Below are 19,821 nucleotides of genomic sequence, written 5' to 3' on the forward strand. Positions count from 1 at the left end.
ACCCGGTTCTGGCCTTAGCGTCGTCGAGCTTGCCCTGCTGAAAACCTCGCATCGCAGCTTCCATCACCCTCCATCCACCTCCTCATCACCCAATTCATCTCCACTCAACGACCAACACCATCACCATGGTTGCCATTGCTCGTTCTTTCGGTGCTGCCCGTGTGGCCAGCCGCAGCCTCACCACCGCTGGTACGTCGCGCCTGATCGCAACCGCCTGCACCCGCAGGACTTGCATCAAATCCATCAATCGAAGCCATTGAGCTCCATCAGACAGCCATTGACATGTAATCTACAGCCCGCCCCCAGAACAGCCTCGTTGCTGCCCGCTCCGCTTTCCGCAACAACGCCGCCCGCAACGTCATCCAGAAGCGTGGCATCGTCGCCGAGTCCACCGCTGCCGCCATGGTCGCTGCCGCTAAGATCCAGGGTGCCGGTCTCGCTACCATCGGTCTTGCCGGTGCTGGTGTCGGTATTGGCACAGTTTTCGGTGGCCTCATCCAGGGTGTTGCCCGCAACCCTTCCCTCAGGGGTCAGCTCTTCCAGTACGCCGTTCTCGGTTTCGCCTTCGCTGAGGCTACTGGTCTCTTCGCCCTCATGATGTCCTTCTTGCTCCTCTACGTCGCATAGATATGTGCACAAGAGTGGGCTATGTTGACACGGGGTCAACGGTCTGGGTCGCTGGATGGAAACTTTCGTGGATGGGTGTGTGCATAGGGAGACCTCCTTTCTACCTCTAGTGGCCGGTCAGATTGTGTAAAACATGTACTTTAGACTGAGCAATCTGAAGAGCAAGCTACCACTGAAGTTTTGTCCTCCTCGAGGGTGCATTGCGGAGGCTCCATCGGAAGCAGTGACGTGTGCGGAGAGCTGATACCCGTCTCAATCGGCTCAATTCACTATGATGAATACATACCAAATCTAATTGATGTGACTTTGATGACCCTCGGCTGTCAATTGATGCTGGAGCTCCGTAGCTGAAGCGACCTGGCTGCTAGTTGCCAAGCTTGCGCAACCTCATCCAAAGCACTTGTGACGAAGACGGCCGCTGACGCCCAACACAACGTCGCCGACAAGCATCCGTGTATCTCGATGTCTTGTTCGCACCCCACATCGCCTCGCCGACGGACAGATGAATGCCAATGGGCTGGCAGATGGGCACAGCTTCACCACCTCCACGCTGGTAGCGGAGATCAAGCTACCAAGGACACAGGGCATGTGTGGGCGACAGCAGCTCCAACTAGGTAGGAGAACGTAACAGTCGTGCAGACCTTGGAAACGTCAAATACACACAAAGACTAACACCATCTCCTGCCCGCATCCTCATATCCTCGCTAACCTGCCCACATGGCAGGAGTTGGCTCTGCTTCGATGTGGTACGTGCTGGCCGTCAGCTCATGATTCGCGATGCTGACTCCGATTCAAACAGACGACAGCTTGTTCCGTGCGCCGTGCGCCGTGCGGGTATTCTTCCTATCGCTCCTTCCACCGTAACCTCCACCTCATCCCACAGTCGGTCGTAGCAACGAACACGTATCCACGATGTGAAATATATCACTACAATCATAAGAAATGGTTCGATTCAAAGACGACGGCCTTGCATTGACAGCGAGAGCTCTACAAGAGCAGGGTAGAAAAACACACCAGCCTGCCCTGGATGGAGTCGCCCCGCCGTGACAGCGAGTACGCAACATAGAAGGAAGTACGGCGACCAGAATCACTGCCTGCTTGTTCGGATTTGACCTGGTCTTCATGCAGCGCCTTGTTGTGAGCTCATCGAAATCGCGATGTTTCAGGTCCGGTTTCGAGCCTGTTTCCGAAACAAGCACAACAAGAGCATTTCACGCCGAAGCCACACAGAAAGCAGACACTAGGAGTCATCCATGTCTGCAACGGGAGATGCGCCGGTCCGGTCTCTTTGACTTCTGCTTTCGGCGCGCAGATTGTCACAGCGTGCTGGCACAGTGTTAGGACTGATACCAAGCTTCGACTTTCCTGCAGCAAAGCTTGTCAGCGGTAACTCTGCGGGAGGCGTATATATCGCCAGCGTCTTGAGGCTGATTGAGCCAGTTTCCCCATCATTCGTATCATCTTGTAATCCTGTGCCGGTCACGTTCTGTTCATTCTTCAATCTATATCAACTTCCTAATCAGTCAATATGAGGTTCACTACTTTCATCACTGCCGCAGCTTTCTCTAGCGCTGTTCTTGCTTCCTCTGGTGTGTGACACTTGGCCGCGTCACTGACATGTTACTCACGTACCACAGCAAAGCGCGACCCTCAGCAGGATGTGGCAGCTATCCTCGAGGCTCTCCGTGAGAACAACCCCGAGGACGCCGACGCCGCCGCAGCCGTCATGAACGTCAAGCTCCGAGCTCGCGCTCCAGAGCCCCAGAGCGACCTCGACTCTATCTTGGCCGCCCTCGAAGCTAACAACCCCGACGATGCGGCTGCGGCTCGTCAGGGTACCAAGCCCGCCACCAAGCGTCAATCTCAGAGCGACATTGACTCCATCCTCGCCGCCCTTGAGGCCAACAACCCTGATGACGCTGCTGCTGCTCGCCAGGGCGCAGGTAAGCCGGCCGCCACCAAGCGCCAGTCGCAGAGTGACATCGATTCCATTCTCGCCGCCCTTGAGGCCAACAACCCCGACGATGCTGCTGCGGCTCGCCAGGGTGCAGGCAAGCCTGCTTCTACTAAGCGCGAGCCCCAGGACGACGTTGCGTCCATCTTGGCTGCACTGGCGCAGAACAACCCCGAGGATGCTGAGGCAGCCAAGGGCGCGATCCAGAGGAGGCAGGATGACGTTGCCAGCATCCTCGCCGCGCTGGCTCAGAACAACCCCGAGGACGCGAAGGCGGCCCAGGGTTTGGCCAAGCGTTGGTTGGCTTAGGGCTGATGGAGTAGCAAATGAAGCTTAATGGCGAGATACCAGTTCATTTTAGTACAATTGTATATAGGCATTCTTGTAAATGGAACATCATCGACTGATGCACTTGAGATTGTCACGGTGCTGGTTGAATATACATGTCAAGAAGTCTACACACAAGCGGGTTTAGCGGAGATTGATTACGGCAGATTTGATTGCTGATCCTGCTGTGCATGTGACCTTCATCGAGCTCCAGCCTCACACCACACCTCCAGACCAGCCACACCGCACTTGGGGCAAAACACGTAGTGTGGAATGCATGTTGACTCTTCACAAGGTTGACACACCAGGTTGACGCAAACGGGCGCAGGACGGCCCTCCGAAATGCTGCCCTTCTGCCACCAGACTTGATACGTGTGAGACTCGGAGCATGCTCGACATGGAACGACGATCGTGCTCCGCCGATACCCAATCAGGTGTTGGGCCGTTGCGTGTAGTCGCAATTGTAAGCATCTCTACCACAGCACCAGCAATAAGCACAACACACAAAGGGCAGAGCATAAGGCTGAGCATCGCAGCGTCGGAGAGCTTCAGGCTCCGTCTGCTCCCAGGGCGCAGAAAAGGGCGGCAATCTGGAAGCTGGCAGCGTTGCCAGCGATTGGAGAAATTCGCGGCCTAATGTGGAAAGCGCCTCTCTAGCGAGAAGGCACTAGCGCGAGCAGCATCGCCCCGCACCCTTCATTAGAAAAGCTTTGCAGTGCCCGCTCTCTTCTTTTCTCGTTGCAACGCACGCCAACGTCAAAGCCTCTATCTTGCAGAGCGCTCCGTCTCCTGGTCCATCCGCCAGAGACATCTCCTGCAACCCTTAGATCCGAAACCTCCAGCGCGGGGTCTTCGTCCACTACCGTTGAATTTTCGTAAGAGAAGACAGCCACAACACCGCCAATATGGTCAAGTAAGTGCCGCCACGCTGCTGCGAGACGTCGGAAGCTCGAGCATGCATGTAATTGACGGGACACGATGCTAACATGCCGCCAGCTTCACCACCGAGGAGGTACGTTGCGCGCACACATGCCCCGCCATCATGCGACGATATTCGACCCCGCCGAAGACCAGATGCTAACAGCGCCCAGATCCGTGGTCTCATGGACAACCCGGCGAACATCCGTAACATGTCCGTCATTGCCCACGGTAAGCAACACACAGTTCCATCACTGCCGGCAGCGCTGACCTACCCCGCCAGTCGACCACGGCAAGTCCACCCTCACCGACTCGCTCGTCCAGCGTGCCGGTATCATCTCGGCTGCCAACGCGGGTTCCGCCCGTTTCACCGACACCCGTCCCGATGAGCAGGAGCGTGGTGTGACCATCAAGTCCACCGCCATCTCCCTGTTCGCCCAGCTTCAGGACCCCGAGGATATGGCCGATATCCCCATCAAGACCGAGAAGAACGAGTTCTTGATCAACTTGATCGACTCGCCTGGTCACGTTGATTTCTCCTCCGAAGTCACCGCTGCTCTCCGTGTCACCGATGGTGCCCTTGTCGTCGTCGACACCATCGAGGGTGTGTGCGTCCAGACCGAGACTGTGCTCCGCCAGGCTCTCGGTGAGCGCATCAAGCCCGTTGTCATCATCAACAAGGTCGATCGTGCTCTTCTCGAGCTCCAGGTCTCCAAGGAGGACCTGTACCAGAACTTCTCCCGTGTCATTGAGTCGGTCAACGTCGTCATTGCCACATACTACGACAAGTCTCTCGGTGACGTCCAGGTCTACCCCGAGAAGGGTACCATTGCCTTCGGTTCCGGTCTGCACGGATGGGCTTTCACCATCCGCCAGTTCGCCACCAGGTACGCCAAGAAGTTCGGTGTCGACAAGAACAAGATGTGCGAGCGTCTGTGGGGCGACTCCTACTTCAACCCCAAGACCAAGAAGTGGACCAAGGTTGGCACACACGAGGGTAAGCCCCTTGAGCGTGCTTTCAACCAGTTCATCTTGGACCCCATCTTCCGCATCTTCAACGCGGTCATGAACTTCAAGACCGACGAGATCCCCACTCTCCTCGAGAAGCTCGAGATCAAGCTCACCAGCGACGAGAAGGACTTCGAGGGCAAGGCTCTCCTCAAGGTCGTCATGCGCAAGTTCCTTCCCGCTGCCGACGCTCTCCTCGAGATGATGATTCTCCACCTTCCTTCTCCCGCCACCGCGCAGAAGTACCGCATGGAGACCCTGTACGAGGGTCCCCACGACGATGTCAACGCCATCGCCATCCGCGACTGCGACCCCAAGGGTCCCCTCATGCTGTACGTCTCCAAGATGGTGCCCACCTCCGACAAGGGCCGTTTCTACGCCTTCGGTCGTGTCTTCGCCGGTACCGTCCGCTCCGGCCTGAAGGTCCGCATCCAGGGTCCCAACTACGTCCCCGGCAAGAAGGAGGACTTGTTCATCAAGGCCATCCAGCGTACCGTCCTCATGATGGGTCGTTTCGTCGAGCCCATCGACGATGTCCCCGCCGGTAACATTCTTGGTCTTGTCGGTGTCGACCAGTTCTTGCTCAAGTCTGGTACCCTCACCACCAACGAGACTGCCCACAACCTCAAGGTTATGAAGTTCTCCGTTTCCCCCGTCGTTCAGCGCTCCGTCGAGGTCAAGAACGCCCAGGATCTGCCCAAGCTTGTCGAGGGTCTGAAGCGTCTCTCCAAGTCCGACCCCTGTGTCCTGACTTACATCTCCGACTCCGGTGAGCACGTTGTCGCCGGTGCCGGTGAGCTCCACTTGGAGATTTGCCTGAAGGATCTCGAGGAGGACCACGCTGGTGTCCCTCTCCGTGTTTCCGACCCCGTCGTCCAGTACCGTGAGACCGTCAGCGGCACATCGAGCATCACTGCTCTGTCCAAGTCGCCCAACAAGCACAACCGTCTCTACGTCACTGCCCAGCCCCTTGACGAGGAGGTCTCCCTGGCCATCGAGGCCGGCAAGATCGGTCCCCGTGACGATTTCAAGGCCCGTGCCCGTATCCTTGCCGACGAGCACGGCTGGGACGTCACCGATGCCCGTAAGATTTGGTGCTTCGGTCCCGACACCACTGGCGCCAACTTGTTGGTCGACCAGAGCAAGGCTGTCCAGTACCTCAACGAAATCAAGGATTCCGTTGTCTCCGGTTTCCAGTGGGCCACCAAGGAGGGTCCCGTTGCTGAGGAGCCCATGCGTTCCGTCCGCTTCAACATCATGGATGTCACTCTCCACGCTGATGCCATTCACCGTGGTGGTGGTCAGATCATCCCCACCACCCGCCGTGTCCTGTACGCTGCTGCTCTCCTCGCCGAGCCCGCTCTCCAGGAGCCCGTCTACCTCGTCGAGATCCAGGTTCCCGAGCAGGCCATGGGTGGTATCTACGGTGTCCTCACCCGCAGGAGAGGTCACGTCTTCGAGGAGAACCAGCGTGTCGGAACGCCCCTCTTCAACATCAAGGCTTACCTCCCCGTCAACGAGTCGTTCGGTTTCACTGCCGATCTCCGCTCCAACACTGCCGGCCAGGCCTTCCCCCAGTTGGTCTTCGACCACTGGCAGATCCTCCAGGGTGGCTCGCCGCTTGACAACACCACGCTGCCTGGTAAGATTGTTGCTGATATGCGTAAGCGCAAGGGTATCAAGGTTGAGGTACCTGATCTCAGCAACTACTACGACAAGTTGTAAACGAAGGCTATCAAAAGTTTTAGATTCCCTTTCGTTTGGAGCCCGACAGTTGTGGGCTGCAGGCCTCGGCTGATACGCATGGCGCTTAGCACCAGAGCAAGCAAATGTCGGTCCGGGCATTGCCCATGGACGGTCGGGTTCTTGGCTTGGACCAAGCTACGGATGATGACCCTTTCCTTGCCGTTCAGCGTGTAGTGTAGTTTGCAAGAATCGAACTCGGTGCACATATTCTCAAATGATGATGGTGATTTCTAAAACTAAGTAAATGCTTTGACACACGCGGGGCTGTCATGTGAGTGCGGGTCAAGCTCTGACGTTTTACGCGCGACGCGTTGAGCTGCGGCAGTCTAACTCCAACTCAACCTGCGTGAGCGTAACTTTACCTCGACGCATGCGAGCCACGCGAGCATGTTGCTGCCGGAAGAAGATGCGGATGTGTTCAAGCGCTGGGTGCTGCCCAAGCTGGAGACGATGTAGGCTTGTGCTCAGATGTGCTGGCACCGACTGACGTGCGCAGCTCTGACGCCGACGCAGAGGTGCTCGCCGACTACGTGGTCGCGCTGGTCACGACCAAGGACACAGATGCGAGCATCCGGCGCAACTGTCTAGAAAGCCTGTCGGACTTCTTGCAGGACAGTAGGTGCGCGCGGGCTGACGGGCGGAGCGAGCTGACCTCGCAGACACGGCGCCCTTTGTCGACGAAGTCATCCGCACCCTGAAGAGCAAGGGCTATGCCCCGGGCACGAGCACGAGCGCGAGCGCGAGCGCCAGCGCGACAGCGCCAATTCCGTCGATAGTCGGGACCTCGACCGCCGAGTACCTCCCCCACCCGCACGCCTCGACGGCGCCCCTTCATGCGCCCAAAGGCCCGGCTGCGAGCCGTCACCGTCTGCCCGACCGCCCGACCGGAGCCTCCGCGCAGCCAGCGTCGCGGAAGCGCAAGCAGAACGAGCGGGACGCAAGCCAGGCGCGCGACAATGGCGACCGGCCGGCCAAGCAGACGGCGCGCAGAGGCAAGAATGGCCGCGGCCTGAACGCCCACGCGCCCGCCTTTGCGCCCATGCCCCCGTTCAACCCAGGCTTCGGCGACGTCCCCCCCTTCGACCCCGGGAACCCCATGGCCTTTCTCGCCATGGCCGCTGCCTTTGGCGTCAACCTGCCCGGCATGCCCGGCCTGTCCTCCCTCGACGCCCACGGCGCCCCCATCCGCTGCGCCGACTACGACACCAAAGGCTACTGCGCCGCCGGGTCGCTGTGTCCGTACTCGCACGGCCTAGACTACGAAGTCGACGGCCCCGCGCCCGCCCACGCCCGCCCCGACGCCCCGTCCTCCACCCTCGTCCTCGACAACATCCCCGCAGCCCACTTCTCCGAGCCCGCCATCCGCGCCTTCTTCGCGCCCTTCGGCGCCCTCACAAGCATCACCCTACACCCCCCGCGCCTCGCCCTCCTCTCCTACGCAGACCCCGACGCCGCGCGCGCCGCCCACACCAGCCCGAAGCCCATCTTCGACAACCGCTTCGTCACGCTGACCTACCCGCCGTCCACGGACCGCCCCGCCGACGCTGTCCCACAAGAGACGCCAGAAGAGGCCGCCACGCGCCTCGCCGCCGCACAAGCCGCGTTCGAGTCGCGCCGCGCCAAGTTCGAGGCCGCCGAAGCCGCCGCCGCGGATATCGAGCGCAAGCTGCAGCACACCAACGCCGAGATCGCGCGCGTGCGGCGCCAGATCGCGGGCGTGGCGGGTGCCGAGGACGCGGGCGACGATCTCGCCGTGCTGCAGGCCGAGGCCGCCACGCTGTTCGCACAGCAGGACGCCGCGCACCAGGATGCCGCGCACTGGCACGCTGCTGGGCCGGGAGCGGGGGCGGATCGTGCGGCGGGTGGCGGCGTGTACGGCCGGCCCTATGCGCGGCCCCGAGGCGCGTTTCGCGGGCGCGGCGGGCCGCGGACGGGGGTCCGGCGGTTGGACAACCGGCCCAGGGGGGTCGTGGTGAAGGGGGTCGAGGCGGGGAGTGCGAGGGACGAGGGGGTGAGGGTTGTGTTGCTGGTGAGTTACTTTCTTGTCATGTCTTCTTGGGGTGTTGTCAAGCTAGTGAGAGAGGGAGGATTCGGGATATCCACGCGGTGCTGGATCGACGCAACGAGATGCACCCAGCTGCGCTGCGCAGCGTTACGGCATACCACCTGCTAACGCGCCCCCAGAACACCCCCGGCGTCGTGGCCACACACGTGCACCCCTCGCAGCCCGACGCGCTGGTCGTCGGCTTCGCAGAGCGGTACCAGGCCGAAGCTGTGAGTCTCCCGTTGTCCCTTTGCCCCCATACCTCCCGATCTCCAACTCGTCCCCATACCTCCCGGTCTTCCACTCGTCCCCATACTGCCCGGTCTTTTACTCGTCCCGCCCATCCCCATCCGTCGCTCCGCAACCCTAACTCCCCCGCAGTTCATCGACACAGCACACAACCACCCCTCCCTCGGCCCGCTGGACATGGAATGGGCGCCCAACGAGCTGTTCGCCGACGCACGCGGTGCACATGCATCCACGTCTCAAAGCACCGCTGCAGGTGCGGCCACAGACCAGACTGCAGGTGGGGTTACAGGCCGAGATGGAAAGAGGGGGGCAGATGGGCGCAGAGATGGGAGTCCGGCGTCGTCGGCGGGGACGCTGGGTGCGGATGCAGAGGCGGGTGGGGTGGGCGAGGCAGATGGTGGGGTAGACGATGCGGATGTAGACATGGACGTCGCCGAGGACGAGGACCGGTGGCTGTAGCGCTGGCGGATGGAAGATGGAGGTTGGAATGGAGGGAGGGGCTGGCGTGACGTGGTGTAGACAAGGCATAGTGCATAGTATAGAAGGGGGGCGAGGAGGTGTGTATAGCAGTATAGCAGTAGCAGTATAGCAGTAGCAGTACAGCAGTGAATGCTAGAGTCTGTTACATCACAGTACATCACAGCACGATACCCGTCACGCGAGACTCAGCACGGGGAAGCGGAGTGTAGACGCATAGCAGGGCGCGAGGAGAGTTGGTGTGGGACAGACGAGAATCGCAAAGCGCAATGTTGGAAGACGTGTGCACAGCACAGTACAGCATAGCATAGCATAGCATGGCACGTTGGAGCAGCACCGGAAGCCATACGCACAACGCACCACATCCTACGATACATCTCAAGCTCTTCTCAAGCTCTTCTCAAGCTCTCGATCCCGCTGCATTCGCATCTGCATCTACCGCCCAAAGCTAAACCAGCCCTTCTTAACCTTAGGCCTCTCCTCCTTCTCCTTCTCTTCCTTCTCCCCTTCTTTCTCCCCTCCATCTCCCTCCCCAGCCCCACCCCTCGTCTCCTCCACCTGCGTCTGCGTCTGCCTCCCAGGATACCCAACATAATTCCACGCCACATCCAAAAACAGCGGTTTCACCGGCACCGCCCTCAGCGCCGGCGGCCAGGTAACCAGATTCTGCAGCGCGGCGTCAGCACCCGCGGCGGCGGGAGGGGGGAACGCGTTGAGGCGCTCGACGACCGGGGCCGTGGGCGCGGACTTGGCGGACGCCGGGGTCGCGGCGGTGAGCTGGCCCAGGGCGACGACGCCGCGGTAGTGTGCGGTTAGGTGGGTGAGCGTGGTTTTCAGCGTCGCAGCTTGCTGGGCGGAGACGGCGAGTGAGGGCGCCGCGTCGGCGTCGGTATCGGCATCGGCGTCGGTAGTGATAGCCGGCGCGAGGGCCAGGGCGCGGCTGCACAGGGCGAGCGCGGCGGTCGGGTTGGCCAGCAGCGCGTGTGCGCGGGCGAGGTTCACGCACTTGAGCGCGGAGAAGTAGGCGCGCTGGGCGGCCAGCTCGGCGGTGAAGGAGGCGTCGCGGGCAGCACCAGGCAGCGCGGCGATGGCGTCGATGCTCTGGGTAATCGCATCATACAGCGCGGTGCGCTCGCGCAGGCGGGCGAGGGTGCGGCCGGGGGGCTCAGGGCGCGGGGCAGCATCGGGCGCGGCGTGTTTGCGGGGCCGGGACGCGGAGGCAAAGGTCAGGCCGTCGGCGGCGCTGATGAGCACGCGGTTGCGGCCGATGCGCCACGAGATGAGGGCGTACGAGGTGGCGAGGCTGGTGACGCGGAGGTCCTGCATGCGCGGGTCGGCTTCGGGGACGCTTTCTTTCTCGAGCTCGTCGATGGCGCGGCGGGTGGCGTCGACGGCGTCCTGGGAGGCGGTGAGCACGGCGTCGTAGGCGGCGGCGCGGTCTTTGGGGGTCGACGACGCGGTGGACTGGAGGGAGCGGGCGGCGGCGTCGGTCGCGGCGAGGGCAGCGCCGATAGCGGCGTCGACGATGTTAGCGGTGCGGCCGCGCCAGGTGATTTGCGAGGCTGGAGGTCAGCAGAGTCGGGGTGTGCAAATACATAACTTACTCGATGCCGTGGCGGCGTCCTCCTGCAGGGCGGCGGGGTCGATCTTCTGCACGGCGGCGGCCAGCTCAGCGTCCTTGGGGAAGTACTTGAGGGCGACGGCGGGCACGCCGACGGTGCGCGGGATGCGGTTCTGGTAGGCGGCGTAGCGGATGCTGGGGTCGACGGTGGCGGACAGGACGTCCTTGAACAGGTCCTGGCGCGTGGCGCGGTGCAGGGCGCTGTACAGCACGCGGGCGGCGGCGAAGCTGGCCAGACAGGCGTCCCAGCGCTGCGGGGGCGCGCCCGTCTTGATGCCCTCGGCCTGCTTCTCAAACTCCAGCGCGCCGGCCAGGGCGAACTCGTAGGCCCGCGCCTCCAGGGCGTCCGTCGGCGAGGCGCCGCTCGCGGGGTCGGCCAGCAGCACGACAATCTCCCGCGCGGCCTGCACGGCCTTGTGCAGGCGCGAGAGGATGTGGCGGCGGGTCGAGCCGGTGATGCGCTGGGCGGCGTTGTCCTCGGAGTGCAGCGCCTTCATGGCCATTGCGTGCGCCCATGCGCGCTCGGCGGCGAGCAGCAGGAGATGCAGGAACCTGCGGGGTCAGCACAGCCCACATGATACGCATATCCGGACGCACTCGATGTTGGCCGCGACGTCGGCGGGCGTCACGGCGGCCTTTGCGGCGTATCTGGCATTCTTGGGGGTCGCGCGGCCCAGCTTCTTCTGCACAATGCGCAGGCGGCGGGTCAGCTGGGCGCGGTACGACGCATAGTCGCCCAGCAGGAAGGCGGCCTCGCGGCGCTCGACGACGAATTTGGTGAGATCCATGGTGTGCGGTGGCTGCGCGGGGCGGCGAGGTGTAAGCTGGCGGGCGGTGAGCGGCGGCAGAGTGCTGGCATCATACATGTCCAAATTTTGGCAGCTCTGCACGCACGCGCCTTGCCACCCGCGTCGCCCTCGTCCGCACCCACGCTCTCTTCTGCATTGCCGGCGTTTTGCTTTGCGTACTGCTCCCCGATGCTCGAGCGCGCCTCGACATGCCTTGAATCCGGCGGACGACTGCTGCGCCCGACGTGTCTGGAGTCCGGCCGTCTCCTGCGCCCGACCCGCCTCGACTGCCCACGCGTGCGCCCGCTGCACGCCCTCCACCGCCGCGGTGCGAGCGACCGCCCGGCCAATGCCTCGAGCAGCGACGCCCTCGACTTCCTGTACCCCGAGAAGAGCCTCGCCCTGCTGCGGCGCCTCGCGCTGCGCGACCGCCGCCCCGCCGCCCGCAGCTATGCCACGGCCCGCCGTGTGGAGGTGGATGCCGGGGAGGCCCAGTACGCGGCCGTGGCCGAGGCGGAGAAGGAGATGGGCGAGCGGCTGGCGGGCGCGTCGGCCTACGACGTGCTGGAGGAGCTGCTGCGCCGCAAGGAGCCCGGCAAGCAGGAGCTGGCCTGGCTGCTCTACGGCGCCCTCCCGCCCGACGCCCGAGGCCCGCCCGTCATCCTGCCGCTGCTCGACTACCTGACCGTCGACCTCGACCCCGCCGTGCCCGAGCGCGTCACCCAGCTGTTCGACCAGCTCCCCGTCGGCGCCCGCACCGCCGCCGCCTACCGCGCCACCATCGTCGCCCACTCGGCCCTGGGCCAGGTGGGCCCGGCCATGGCCCGCCACCGCGACGCTGCCCACGGCGCGCGCTTCGTCGAGTACGAGAACCACGTGCCCGACCTCGGCACCAACGCCCTCCTGCGCCGCCTGGTCGCCGACGAGCAGTGGGACCTCGTCATCCGCGTCTACGCCTACTACGTCAAGCGCGCCCGCTTCTCCATCGACCGCCAGCGCACCACCTACCGCATCCGCTGGGGCCAGGCCACCCTGCCCGAGATCTGGCACGACGCCGCCCAGCTGCCCGAGATCCGCGAGCACCTGCAGTCGCTGTTCTTCTACATCCGCCGCCACAAGTCCGAGCTCACCGCCGACCCCAAGCGCACGGAGCTATACATCACCTTCGTCCAGAGCTTCGTCGCCCACGTCATGGACCGCGTCCTGCACGTGCGCAAGCCGAATGATGACCACATCTGGGACTGGTTCACGAAGCTCTTCGACGACCTGCACGAGCTGGACATCCCGCCCGACGCCAGCTACCACCACGCCATCACCTCCATGCTGAAGCTGGAGCGCTACCGCGTCTACACCAACCAGCGCAAGCTGCACCTCGAGCTGTACCGCCGCTACCGCCAGTGGTACCTCTACGAGCGTGTCGACGATCCCGCCTGGAAGCCGCTGCCGCCCCAGCTCCCCCTGCTGACCTCCATCCTCAACAGCCACGGCAAGCACTCCAGTCTGGACCGCGTCAACGACCTGGTCGCAGACATGCGAACCTTCTACCCCGGCAAGCCGCTCACGCCCCCGGTGCTGCAGCTTTTGCTGCAGATCTACGCCGAGCACGGCGACGTTGCCCGTGTTGACGAGTACTTCGCCGCGGTACAATCCTCCACCAACACCCTCACCCACAAGCAGGCGAATGCCCTCGTCTACGTCCACGCTCGGCGCGCTGACGTTCCGGGCGCGCTGGCTGCCTTCCAGCGCATCCACGACCTCGGCCTCGTCCCCGACCAGTACATGTGGAACACCCTGCTCCTCGCCTACGTGCGCGCCGACGACCTCGACGGCGCCCTCGAAACCTTCAACCGGGCCCTGGACGCCGGCCTGCAGCCAAACGTCCACACCTTCGGCCCCATGCTTGACATGTGCGCCAATCGCGGCGACATCGAAGCCTTTGAGTCGCTGTACTCGCGAGCCAAGCAGCTTGACGTCCCTCTGGATAGAGATGTCCGTGCCCGCTCCGGCTATGTGCAGGCGTTTCTGAATGCAGAAGACATCGGCGCGGCAGAGGAGATTGCCCAGGGCATGCTGAAGCAGTGGAAGGGGGGCTTGCTGACCGGCCACCCGCTCACCCATACGTGGAACATCATGATCCAGTACTACGCCCTGCGGGGCGACGTGGCCAACGGCCGTCGCCTGTACCGCGAGATGGTCGACAACCAGATCCCGCTGGACAACGTCACCTTTGCCAGTCTGATGCGGGCCCTTATCGAGATCAAGCAGACCAACGCCGCCTACAAGATTTTAAAGGTGACCCTCCCCGAGCACAACCTGCGCGTTGAGGCTATCCACTACGCCATTGTCATGACCGGCTTCCTGAAGGAGGGGCAGTGGGACCTGGCGCTGGACGCCCACGAGCGCATGATTGAGCGCAATGTGAACCAGACCATCAGCTCGCGCCAGGCCTCCATCAACACCATCGGCATGTCCGAGTTGGTGCGCCTGCTCAAGGCCAAGAACGACAACCCGCGCCGCCACCTGCGCCATGTCGAGACTCTACTTCGCGGCATGTTGACGTCCGGCGACGTCGGCCAGGACATTGCCCACCGCCAGCCCAACCACAACCGCTATATCGAAGCCCACACGCAGTCGGTCGTCCCGGCATCCTACTACGGCCTGCTCATCACGCTGTACAACACCCGCGGCGCCTACCAGATCTGCAAAGACCTCTTCGCCAAAGCCGAGGCCACCATGGAGCCCACCGACTTCGACGCGCCGACCAACTTCATCACCGCCGTCATGGAAGCCCACTACCGCGCCAAAGAGTGGTCCGAGGTCGAAAAGTGCTGGGCCCAGGTGCTCGAGTCGTCGTCACGCCTGATCAAAACCTTCCAGCAGATCATGTTCCCCGACCCCGCCGCGCCCGACGGCACCAGCCTGACCGACCCCGTGGTCCAGCAGCGCTTCGCCGAGTCCCGCATCGCGCACAACCGCCGCCAGATCATCACGCGCGCGACCCGCATCTACATCCGCTCGCTCATCAACCGGCACCCGCCCTCGCACCCCGCCGCCGCGCCGCTCATCACCCGCGCCCAGCTCGCCATGCGCGATTTGTTACTAAAAGGCTTCGCCATCGACAACTTCACCTGGAACGAGTTCGTCGTCGCCCTCGCCGACCACGGCCACCTCGTCTCCGCCTTCGCCGTCGCAGAGACGTATCTCATGCCGCGCTTCCCCGGCTGGCGCAGCCTGGCGCCCTTTTTCGTCCGCACAGACCGCCGCGGGTACCAGTGGATGGAGCTGCGCCACTACGACATCAAACGGAATACCGTGGTGCCCAGATACAAGACGCTGGTCGTGCTTGCGAGGGCGCTCAAGCAGGTCAAGGAGGATGAGAGGGGCGGGGCGGGGTTTAGCGAGGGCAGGTGGATGAGAGAGGTTTTGGAGGAGAGGGCGCCGCTGGTTTGTAGGGCGGTTGAGACGATGCCGCGCACGGGGGATGGGTTGCAGGAGAGGTATTTTGGGGTGGGGGAGTGAGGTGGGGTGGCGAGGAGGCGGTGGGTGTGTATCTGGGAGTGTATTTGGGTGTATTTGGGTGTATATGGGTGTATCTGGGTGTATCTCGGAGTGTTTGGACGTGTATCCTGGAGTATCCTGGAGTGTATCGCGGAGTGCTTGGCAGTGTCTGGGAGTGCCCTGATCTGTACTTTGCACTGTCCGGGAGCATCTCCAGCCCCCGACGAGCGATGTGTATGTGTACGAATCATGTATTGTAAATCAGCGCGTTTTCCCGCGCACACCCCGAATAGATAGATAGATGTAGACTAGAACCCCGGCTGGCTAGCTCGGGATTTGTATAGTACGAGTGTAGGAGTGCAGTAAACGTATAGTAAGAGTATAGGACAAATACAGTAAGAGTATAGGACGAATATAGTACGAGTAGGAGTATAGTAGAGTACAGTAGTAGTATAGTACGTATATCACGAGTAGGAGTGTAGCACGAGTATAGTAAGAGCACAGTACCCACCACAACATAGTCACCAGTATACTACGTTCTCCCGCGCCACATCGCACATCACCGTGAATTTAGAGGGGAGTGTGAGGTTTGAGGCGACTTTGGGACTTTGGGGGTTCAAGGGGGCTATGAAAGTTTGAAGCAACGATGGCAACTACAAGACTCCAAGCCAACCACAGCAAACTCGCAGCAACTACATCAAACCCGCAGCAACTGTACGTCTAGAGTATCTGCGGCCGGTCTGAAGCAGCTGCAGAAGGTTCAACGTAGCTCCAAAAAGGTCAACGCTTAAACGCCAGACAGCGAACGTGGGTGTACGTCACTTCGTACTTGGAGATCGTTGTTATCGTAGTAGATCGCGACAGCGCGGTGCTTAGCTGACTGGACTGGGCCTGCGCAGGGGCGGGGTTGTGATGTAGTACTATGTGCCTACAGACATGGTTCAAGAAGTCAATACATCAGTGCGTGTAAGAACGTGCAGATCCCCCTAACTATAGAACAGAGATGTACTTATAGGTAGTAAGGGCTTCTGACTAGCTATCAACGTCTAGTGAAATTTCTTGTAGAGTGTTACGATAATGTAGGAGTTCACTGATAGCAAAATGGTTTGTTGGTTGCTACTATAGTACGTATACGTAGCTGCACTGCGCAATGTGTTGTATAGGTGAAGGGGGTCTACATGCACCGCCGATGATTACATTAGGTTGTTCAAGGCATGTTATCACGAATTCATAGTGATGTAATTTGAGAGTGGATTGGATTCAACGTGTTTAGATCCCAACGTTGACACTGTGACTCAACGCGTGGAGTGCAAAAAAGTGAGCCCTCACCCTCCGCGTCCAGCCACACTGTCTCCATCCCTATTGGCAGCGCAGTCTACCAGTGTGTACACACCAGACCCCAAAACATGCCTATACCCAACCAAGGTGTCTATACCCAACCAACCTCAGTTCTGCACAGAAGCAGACAGCCCACGCAGACTCGAAATATACCAACGCTTGATGCAGCGTACGATATACGTAGATGCAGATTATCGTAGTCACTGAATAGCGCTACTATAACATCATTCCAACTTTACAATACTCGTGCTACTATGTCGCAGAACCTCCCCTGCGCTACGGAACGGGGCGGGCGCAGTGATACTATCCAGCGCCGAGCTCGTGGCGGAGAGCGTGGAGGACGTGGGTGGAGACGTTGTGGCCTGCTCGCGTCACGTGGGGCTGCGTGGAGGGGAGTCTTGCTGTGGTTCTGGGGGACTGGTGATGGGGTGTCTGCGGTGTCGGAGATGCATGGGTCGGGTTGGGTTGGGTTGGTTCAGTTTGGTTTGGTTTAGCCTGGTTAGGGTGTTATGATCGGACAGTGCGCTCGTGGGTCATATATGTGTGTGGCGCATGGTGTATATGTCTCGGAGATGGCTTGGTGGGACACACACATCACGGCATTTGAGCCACGGGCGAAGGGGCCTGGGCTGTTCTTGAGGGGTTCCGAGGTGTACACGTTTTGGGCGCGCCTGAGTTCATGGGATTATAGGGCCTCGTCGATGCGGCTTTTGCTGCGGCGTGGGCTGGGCTGGTTGTGTGTGTGGAGAAACAAAAAACAAAACCGGTGTTGATGTTGCTATGTACTACCCATGTACGCAAGTTCGAATCTCCCAGTCACTTCGTGTTCAATCCCCCGGCTACACAGCTAGGTTCGTACCACCACCTTCGCAAACCCACTGCCACATGCCTACTACCACGTGCGCACTCCCACGTTCCCAGACCCACTGCCACATGCCCCCACGCTCCCGCCCTCACTGCCACGAGCTCGCCACGCTAGCAGCCGCCTGGCACCCCGGCACCGTATACGCACGGTTCGGATCGCTCTCCCACGTCACCGCGCCGCCACTCGCCACCTTGACGAACTTGTACGACACCGCCTGTCCCGCCGCCATGCGCAGCGTGATATTCCACACCGGATTGCTGGCCGTGTACAGCGTGGCGCTGAGCGCCGGCGCCGCGGCGGGGCTCCAGCTGCCGAGTTGCGCCGTCGAGCCTGCGATGCGGATCGTGTCGCCGGGCACGGTGGCGACGCGGTGGGTGAACGAGACGGCGACGGTGGCGGGACACGATATTGTCGGGGCGGGGGTGGAGGACGTGCGCAGCGTGGTGGAGGGCGTTGCGGACGAGGCGAGCAAGACGACGGGTTCGCCTGCGGACACGGAGATACATGCCTGCCCATTGCCGTCCGAGGTCACGGTGCCGGAGCCGTACACGTTGGTCCAGCGCCCGTTGGCGCGCTGCGTGTTGATGCAGTGCTGGGCGTTCGAGCTGCTCCCCGCGTTGGTCGTCAGCACGATTAGGTTCCCGCCCGCGCGGCTCCAGGCGTACGCGTTGCTCGCGACGTAGAGGTGGACGTGGTCGTTTCCGGCGAGGCCGCCGGCGGCTTTGCGGGCTGCTGTGAGGCGTGCGATGGCGGTGTAGAGGGGGGTGGTGCGGGAGTAGGAGCTGCGCCACAAGTCTTCGCGGTTTGCGGGATCGGCACCCCCAGCGTAGCCTTGCTCAGTGCCGTAGTAGAGGATGGGGATGCCGCGGGCGAGGATTATGTAGGCGAGGGCGTTTTTCAACAAGGTCTGGTCGTTCTTCACGTTTAACCAACGGGAATTATCGTGATTATCAATAAACGATCCAAGGGCGGCGGGATCGGGGAAGGTAGAGCTCACGGTGTTGATCATATCAACCAGGGCTTGAGCGGAGCCGGTTTGTTGGTAAAACGCATTCATCGGGTAGTAAACCGCGTAGTTCAAAAGGCCCGGCATTAAGCCGGCATAACCAGCAAGATAGGTTGGATTACCGTCCCAGACCTCGCCGATGGAGTAGGCCCCAATAGCGTTGGCGAAGCCGGGCCAAAAGTCCTTCTCAACATGCTTGACGGTATCGATGCGAACACCATCAAAACTATACTCTTTCATAAGCCAGCTGATCCAGGTATTCAGGAGAGTACGGATCTCCGAGCTCTGCGTATTGAGATCCGGTAGGTTGGCAATGCGGCAGTTTTCAATACTGCTCTGGTTCGTGTAGTCGATGTTGCAAGCCGAGTGGTAGGAGGACGCCTGGTTCAGCGGCGCGGGACGGTTGTCGGCAATGTTTGCGAATCCCATGTGATTCGCTACCACGTCTACCATGACATACATGCCCTGGACGGGTCAGTCCGCGCAGGGGTACCGGGGTGTGCTCTTACCTTTGCATGGGCCGAGCTGACGAGGCTCTTCAGGTCGGCGGCAGTGCCGTAGTTGGAGTTGATGGCGTACAGGTCCTGGGCCCAGTACCCGTGGTATCCATCTGCGCTGTCTGCTGAGGTCAGCTTGTGAAGTGGTGGGCATCGGAGTTGGCAACATCAGATATTTGATGGTGACGACCAGGCTAAGGCCTCTACGGGCTTCTACTGGTCTTCACGCTATCAAACGTTTGATTGTGGCCAACTCCAACACTTTGATACTGCTACATACTTGCTACCACGGGCGTGATCCAGATGGCGTCAAAGCCCAATCCTTGAATGTAGTCGAGCTTCGACTCGAGACCCCGGAAGGTACCGCCACAGTACTTCCCGAGGTTGCTGCATGAGCCGCCTCCAGTGTCGCTGCTACTGCGGGCGATGCGGTCTGTGAGTACAAAGTAGATGCTGCGGGATTTCCATGCAGCCGTGTCTGCAGCCGCGACCAGGGACGAGGCCTGGAGCAAAAAGGCAACAATAGCCTTGAAGAACATCATACTGATGCGTATTGATGAACCGAACTCGAGTTCTGATGAGGTCCGGTTTGCGTTGTGTTACGCCGAATATATAGCTGACGTTTTCCTCTCAGCACCGCGTTGCGTACGTAGGTCTTGGATCAGGATGCGAGAGGATCGACCGGCAGTGTCTGCCCATCTCCCATGAATCATGATACAAGGCAATTCGGACTCCGGTCATTCGCGGAGTTCGAACGATCATGTGCGGAGCTGCGTCGTGCCTGACAGCCATTCCCCGCTAGCGCCGCGGTCCGAGAACAGGCCACTCACACCGACTCGCAATCTATCTTTCGAGCAG

At 61.2% G+C, this 19,821-nt stretch overlaps 8 protein-coding genes across 8 annotated transcripts; 5 read left to right on the forward strand and 3 right to left on the reverse strand.

The window, feature by feature from the left end:
- Nucleotides 1-75: 75 nt before the first annotated feature.
- Nucleotides 76-937, forward strand: C7974DRAFT_394778 (ATP synthase subunit 9). Its single transcript, XM_046141924.1, has 2 exons — nucleotides 76-189; nucleotides 296-937. The coding sequence occupies exons 1-2, from the start codon at nucleotides 126-128 to the stop codon at nucleotides 625-627; spliced, it is 396 nt and encodes a 131-aa protein (XP_045997371.1). The 5' UTR covers nucleotides 76-125; the 3' UTR covers nucleotides 628-937.
- Nucleotides 938-1,829: 892 nt separating this feature from the next.
- Nucleotides 1,830-3,025, forward strand: C7974DRAFT_189717 (uncharacterized protein). Its single transcript, XM_046136568.1, has 3 exons — nucleotides 1,830-2,006; nucleotides 2,068-2,216; nucleotides 2,265-3,025. The coding sequence occupies exons 2-3, from the start codon at nucleotides 2,156-2,158 to the stop codon at nucleotides 2,888-2,890; spliced, it is 687 nt and encodes a 228-aa protein (XP_045997372.1). The 5' UTR covers nucleotides 1,830-2,006; nucleotides 2,068-2,155; the 3' UTR covers nucleotides 2,891-3,025.
- Nucleotides 3,004-3,432, reverse strand: C7974DRAFT_394781 (uncharacterized protein). Its single transcript, XM_046141925.1, has one exon. It carries the CDS (start codon nucleotides 3,425-3,427, stop codon nucleotides 3,197-3,199), a length of 231 nt encoding a protein of 76 aa, XP_045997373.1. The 5' UTR covers nucleotides 3,428-3,432; the 3' UTR covers nucleotides 3,004-3,196.
- Nucleotides 3,433-3,626: 194 nt separating this feature from the next.
- Nucleotides 3,627-6,789, forward strand: C7974DRAFT_394783 (P-loop containing nucleoside triphosphate hydrolase protein). The gene is made up of 4 exons (XM_046141926.1): nucleotides 3,627-3,821; nucleotides 3,905-3,920; nucleotides 4,000-4,057; nucleotides 4,110-6,789. Exons 1-4 carry the CDS (start codon nucleotides 3,814-3,816, stop codon nucleotides 6,557-6,559), a joined length of 2,532 nt encoding a protein of 843 aa, XP_045997374.1. The 5' UTR covers nucleotides 3,627-3,813; the 3' UTR covers nucleotides 6,560-6,789.
- On the forward strand, nucleotides 6,790-9,502 carry C7974DRAFT_424623 (uncharacterized protein). The gene is made up of 5 exons (XM_046144436.1): nucleotides 6,790-7,032; nucleotides 7,077-7,195; nucleotides 7,240-8,609; nucleotides 8,765-8,854; nucleotides 9,006-9,502. Exons 1-5 carry the CDS (start codon nucleotides 6,968-6,970, stop codon nucleotides 9,330-9,332), a joined length of 1,971 nt encoding a protein of 656 aa, XP_045997375.1. The 5' UTR covers nucleotides 6,790-6,967; the 3' UTR covers nucleotides 9,333-9,502.
- An 86-nt stretch (nucleotides 9,503-9,588) lies between these two features.
- On the reverse strand, nucleotides 9,589-11,810 carry C7974DRAFT_189805 (uncharacterized protein). The gene is made up of 3 exons (XM_046136569.1): nucleotides 11,569-11,810; nucleotides 10,955-11,523; nucleotides 9,589-10,912 (listed from the first exon to the last, which is right to left on the reverse strand). The coding sequence occupies exons 1-3, from the start codon at nucleotides 11,757-11,759 to the stop codon at nucleotides 9,786-9,788; spliced, it is 1,887 nt and encodes a 628-aa protein (XP_045997376.1). The 5' UTR covers nucleotides 11,760-11,810; the 3' UTR covers nucleotides 9,589-9,785.
- Nucleotides 11,811-12,273: 463 nt separating this feature from the next.
- C7974DRAFT_394791 (uncharacterized protein) lies at nucleotides 12,274-15,317 on the forward strand. The gene has a single exon (XM_046141927.1). The coding sequence runs from the start codon at nucleotides 12,285-12,287 to the stop codon at nucleotides 15,276-15,278; it is 2,994 nt and encodes a 997-aa protein (XP_045997377.1). The 5' UTR covers nucleotides 12,274-12,284; the 3' UTR covers nucleotides 15,279-15,317.
- A 1,798-nt stretch (nucleotides 15,318-17,115) lies between these two features.
- On the reverse strand, nucleotides 17,116-19,757 carry C7974DRAFT_454425 (glycoside hydrolase superfamily). The gene is made up of 3 exons (XM_046145908.1): nucleotides 19,244-19,757; nucleotides 18,976-19,085; nucleotides 17,116-18,931 (listed from the first exon to the last, which is right to left on the reverse strand). The coding sequence occupies exons 1-3, from the start codon at nucleotides 19,503-19,505 to the stop codon at nucleotides 17,549-17,551; spliced, it is 1,755 nt and encodes a 584-aa protein (XP_045997378.1). The 5' UTR covers nucleotides 19,506-19,757; the 3' UTR covers nucleotides 17,116-17,548.
- Nucleotides 19,758-19,821: the final 64 nt, after the last annotated feature.

The sequence above is a fragment of the Boeremia exigua genome (assembly GCF_020726555.1).
Source record: "Boeremia exigua strain MPI-SDFR-AT-0100 chromosome Unknown C7974scaffold_6, whole genome shotgun sequence".
Classification (NCBI taxonomy): Eukaryota; Fungi; Ascomycota; class Dothideomycetes; order Pleosporales; family Didymellaceae; genus Boeremia; species Boeremia exigua.